General features: G+C 52.6%; 1 protein-coding gene across 2 annotated transcripts in view; it reads left to right on the top strand.

The window, feature by feature from the left end:
- Positions 1-3,756, top strand: part of CSE1L (chromosome segregation 1 like) — a 14,750-nt gene that overhangs the window by 1,285 nt on the left and 9,709 nt on the right. Inside the window, exons 1-9 of one of the 2 annotated variants that reach the window (XM_072403260.1) lie at positions 258-380; positions 1,242-1,310; positions 1,580-1,675; positions 1,802-1,944; positions 2,074-2,175; positions 2,353-2,498; positions 2,636-2,726; positions 3,212-3,319; positions 3,656-3,748. In XM_072403260.1, coding sequence (XP_072259361.1) covers positions 1,591-1,675; positions 1,802-1,944; positions 2,074-2,175; positions 2,353-2,498; positions 2,636-2,726; positions 3,212-3,319; positions 3,656-3,748 — 768 coding nt within the window. In that variant the 5' untranslated portion in view covers positions 258-380; positions 1,242-1,310; positions 1,580-1,590. Of the gene's footprint in view, positions 1-257; positions 381-1,241; positions 1,311-1,579; positions 1,676-1,801; positions 1,945-2,073; positions 2,176-2,352; positions 2,499-2,635; positions 2,727-3,211; positions 3,320-3,655; positions 3,749-3,756 lie in introns of those variants that run through there. The other variant, XM_072403259.1, reaches the window with a different exon arrangement.

Here is a 3,756-nt window from a genome sequence, read left to right as displayed (position 1 = left end):
TGTGTGCGGGGATTGGTCAGTCCGGGGGTCGGTGTGTGCGGGGATTGGTCAGTCCAGGGGTCGGTGTGTGCGGGGATTGGTCAGTCCAGGGGTCGGTGTGTGCGGGGATTGGTCAGTCCGGGGGTCGGTGTGTGCGGGGATTGGTCAGTCCAGGGGTCGGTGTGTGCGGGGATTGGTCAGTATAATTTGTCCAGCACAGCGAGGGTTAATCTCTGCAGGCTTTCCGTCTCTCTCATGCTAGAAGTCTGGTGGGCGGGACTTGGTGGTTCTCAACCTAACTCCCTGTCTGGCCCCTCCCCCGGAGCCGTCTGATTGGTGGACGGGTGGAATCTTGTCTGGCTTCCCTTCCATGCTTCTTGCTGGGGTTTTTGGAGGGAGATGTGAGTGACTGCAGGGCAATTAATGGGGGTTATGCCCCGGGGTGGGGGTATCAGAGCTTGTTAGGGATTGTCAGTGCTCTGCCCCCCTGCAGGCCAGCAGCTGAGGTCAGTTTCATGCTGGGGGTTCTATGCTGGGGGGTCCCATGCTGGATCCCTGTGTGTGGGGTCAGATCTGGGGATATCGGCCCTGAGATTCCTGGGAATCGTCCACCCCAAGATGGCAGCTAGATAGCAATGGCTGCTGATTGATGATTGGTACCAGTATGACGGGGCCCCTTCCAAGTTTGTGTCACATGACCCGCTCTCCTGCATCACGTGACTGCAGCAAGGAATCTGTGTGTTGCCACTGATTGGTGCCATGTTTGGGGGGCAGGGAGCGGTCTGCTGAATATACCCAGCTGGGGGAGGTGCAGGATGTGGGGTAATGATCCCTCCATGTGGGGCATTCTTCACAATCCTTCACCCCCGATGCTGTAGTTTTGTATTTAGGGGGCGCCCTGTATCCAGCGATGAGGGGAATTGCATTGTTCCTGCTTTTGTGGAGGAAGCGTGGCAGGAAAGAGCCCATCCATGCGGTGCCACGCTCCCCCTATAATGTCAGCCCTGTGGGGGCGAGTGCCCGATGTATGCCCCCTGTAGTGGTACCGATCCTGGTGGGAAATATTCTGCACCCGATCCGATATAATATTCCTGCCCCGTGCCAACAACCTGACGGCAATCCCCCCGCTGCGTCCCACTCTTTCCTGTACCCATCATGGGGTGCCCCCTTCTCTATAGACTGCTTCTGATTGGCTTAGTGGGCCAAGATGTGGGAGGAGTCTGTGGTGGCATCGGCTTTGTTTGACATTTATCTGTTTCCAGATACAAAACATCTGCCAGCTGTGTGCCCAGGACGCCAGCCATACATTCACCCAAAATAAGACACTGAAGGTAAGCCGGGGTCCTCCAGGGGGCGCTGGGGGTTCAATGAGCAGTTGGTGCCTCTCAGGCCAATGTAAGTAACACCAATGATTGGCTCTCTGTAGGGGTGATGTCACATGAGTATCAGTGCCCTCCCCTCTCATTCAGTGTCTGATTGGCCAATCATCGGGCCACATGGGAGGGGCTTGTTTATCACCAGTTTTTACCTATGGAATATTGGGGTGTCGGTCCGGTAAGTGCACAGCCGGCCTCTTCCTCACAACAGTTTCGTATTTCAGGCTGTAGAAAGATGGAGCTGAGTGACGCCAATCTGCAGGCTCTTACCGAATATCTCCGCAAGACTCTGGACCCCGACCCGATTGTCAGACGCCCAGGTATGTACAACGCCACAGTATAGGAGCTTTCTATTCCCTGATGGGACATCTCTATCTATGGAGAAAGAATCGCTGCATTCTGATCTGACAATTTACTAACCAAACTTCTCAATTCCGGGGCTTCAGCTGAGAAATATTTGGAATCCGTAGAAGCCAACGCCAACTACCCCCTCCTGCTATTAACGCTGCTAGAACGTTCCCAGGACAACGTCATCAAAGTCTGCTCCTCCGTCACATTCAAAAACTACATCAAGAGGAACTGGAGGATTGTGAGTACCTACCTATGGGGCCTCTGGGGGCACCTGGGTAAAACCCAAGCATGGGGCAATGCACGGGGGGCGGGGGGGGGTTCTGATAATATTTTGTGTGGCAGTTTTATTAGCAGTTTCTTTTTACAGATTGAAGACGAACCGAACAAAATCTGCGAGGCCGACCGGGTCGCCATCAAAGCCAACATAGTGAACCTGATGCTGAGCAGCCCAGAGCAGATTCAGAAGCAGGTAAACCCAGTGATCCTCACCCCGTACCCTCCCCTGGTTCTGGTGATCCCTGTGATCCTCACCCCGTACCCTCCCCTGGTTCTGGTGATCCGTACCCTCCCCTGGTTCTGGTGATCCTCACCCTGTACCCTCCCCTGGTTCTGGTGATCCTCACCCTGTACCCTTCATACTTTTTAGCTCAGTGATGCGATCAGTATCATCGGAAGAGAGGATTTCCCGCAGAAATGGCCGGATCTGCTAACGGAAATGGTGAATCGCTTCCAGAGTGGGGATTTCCATGTGATTAATGGCGTCCTGCACACCGCTCACTCCTTATTCAAGAGGTACCAAGTTGCTGCTCATTTACCCCTATTGTCCCAGGGGATGGTAGAACTCTGATGTATACAAATGTTACCGCTGTTATCGGGGCTCTTCCTGTCCCCCCTATCCGGATCTGAAGCTCTTTGTGTTTTTCTCTTAGGTATCGTCATGAGTTTAAATCCAGCGAGCTCTGGACGGAGATTAAGCTGGTTCTGGATACCTTTGCTGCTCCCCTCACCAACCTCTTCCAGGTATTTCTCACACAGATCTCCTCCCCCATTATGACAGATTTGTATGAGCTGATCGCACGTAGTATAGGTGGGGTAATAATCGTCCTGCTTCATTATTCTATTCAGTCAAATAATGAGGAATATTCCCCTTACCCCCGGGTGTTGGGGGCAGTAGATGAGGAATATTCCCCTTACCCCCGGGTGTTGGGGGCAGTAGATTAGGAATATTCCCCTTACCCCCGGGTGTTGGTGGCAGTAGATTAGGAATATTCCCCTTACCCCCGGGTGGTGGTGGCAGTAGATGAGGAATATTCCCCTTACCCCCCGGTGGTGGTGGCAGTAGATGAGGAATATTCCCCTTACCCCCAGTAGATGAGGAATATTCTCTATACACCATGTGGTTGTTGGTTTTGGTTTGGAATATACCATGTACCCCCCGGGTATTGGTTGGGAATATTCCCCATACCCGGGTGCCTGGTATTTACCCGTTGTCTCTCTTCTTCCAGGCTACCATCGCTCTGTGTAATACTCATGCCAGTGATGTCGCCGCCCTAAAAGTTCTTTTCTCCTCATTGATTCTGATTGCCAAACTCTTCTACAGCTTAAACTTCCAGGTAATTCCCCACATGGGGGCGCTGTGCCGGGTCAGGTGGGTATAGATTGGGTTTATATTGATGGCCATGCGAGTGAAGGGCGGATCCCTTGGATCATGTGACTGCTTTTCTTCATGCTTCCTCTGTTGATCCGTTCCGCTTTGATCCTACCCTGGTGAGCACTTCCTCCTCCTCCATGTGATTTCCTCTGACTGTTCAGCGGCCAATCGTCTTGCAGAGGTCACATGGCAGGCAGGTCAGCGAATCACATGAGACCACAAGTTGGGGTACATAGACCCTCTGGCAGGGTTCTGATATTGTGGAACAAATCCACCCGATGTTTATTCCTCTCTGCAGGATCTCCCGGAGTTCTTTGAAGATAATATGGAGACCTGGATGACCAATTTTCACAATCTCTTAACTCTGGACAACAAGCTGCTGCAGACAGATGTAAGTGT

The sequence above is a fragment of the Pyxicephalus adspersus genome, chromosome 3 (assembly GCF_032062135.1).
Source record: "Pyxicephalus adspersus chromosome 3, UCB_Pads_2.0, whole genome shotgun sequence".
In the NCBI taxonomy this organism is placed as follows: Eukaryota; Metazoa; Chordata; class Amphibia; order Anura; family Pyxicephalidae; genus Pyxicephalus; species Pyxicephalus adspersus.
The sequence above is the reverse complement of the archived record's forward strand: the minus strand, read 5'-3'. Positions and strand labels throughout refer to the sequence as shown.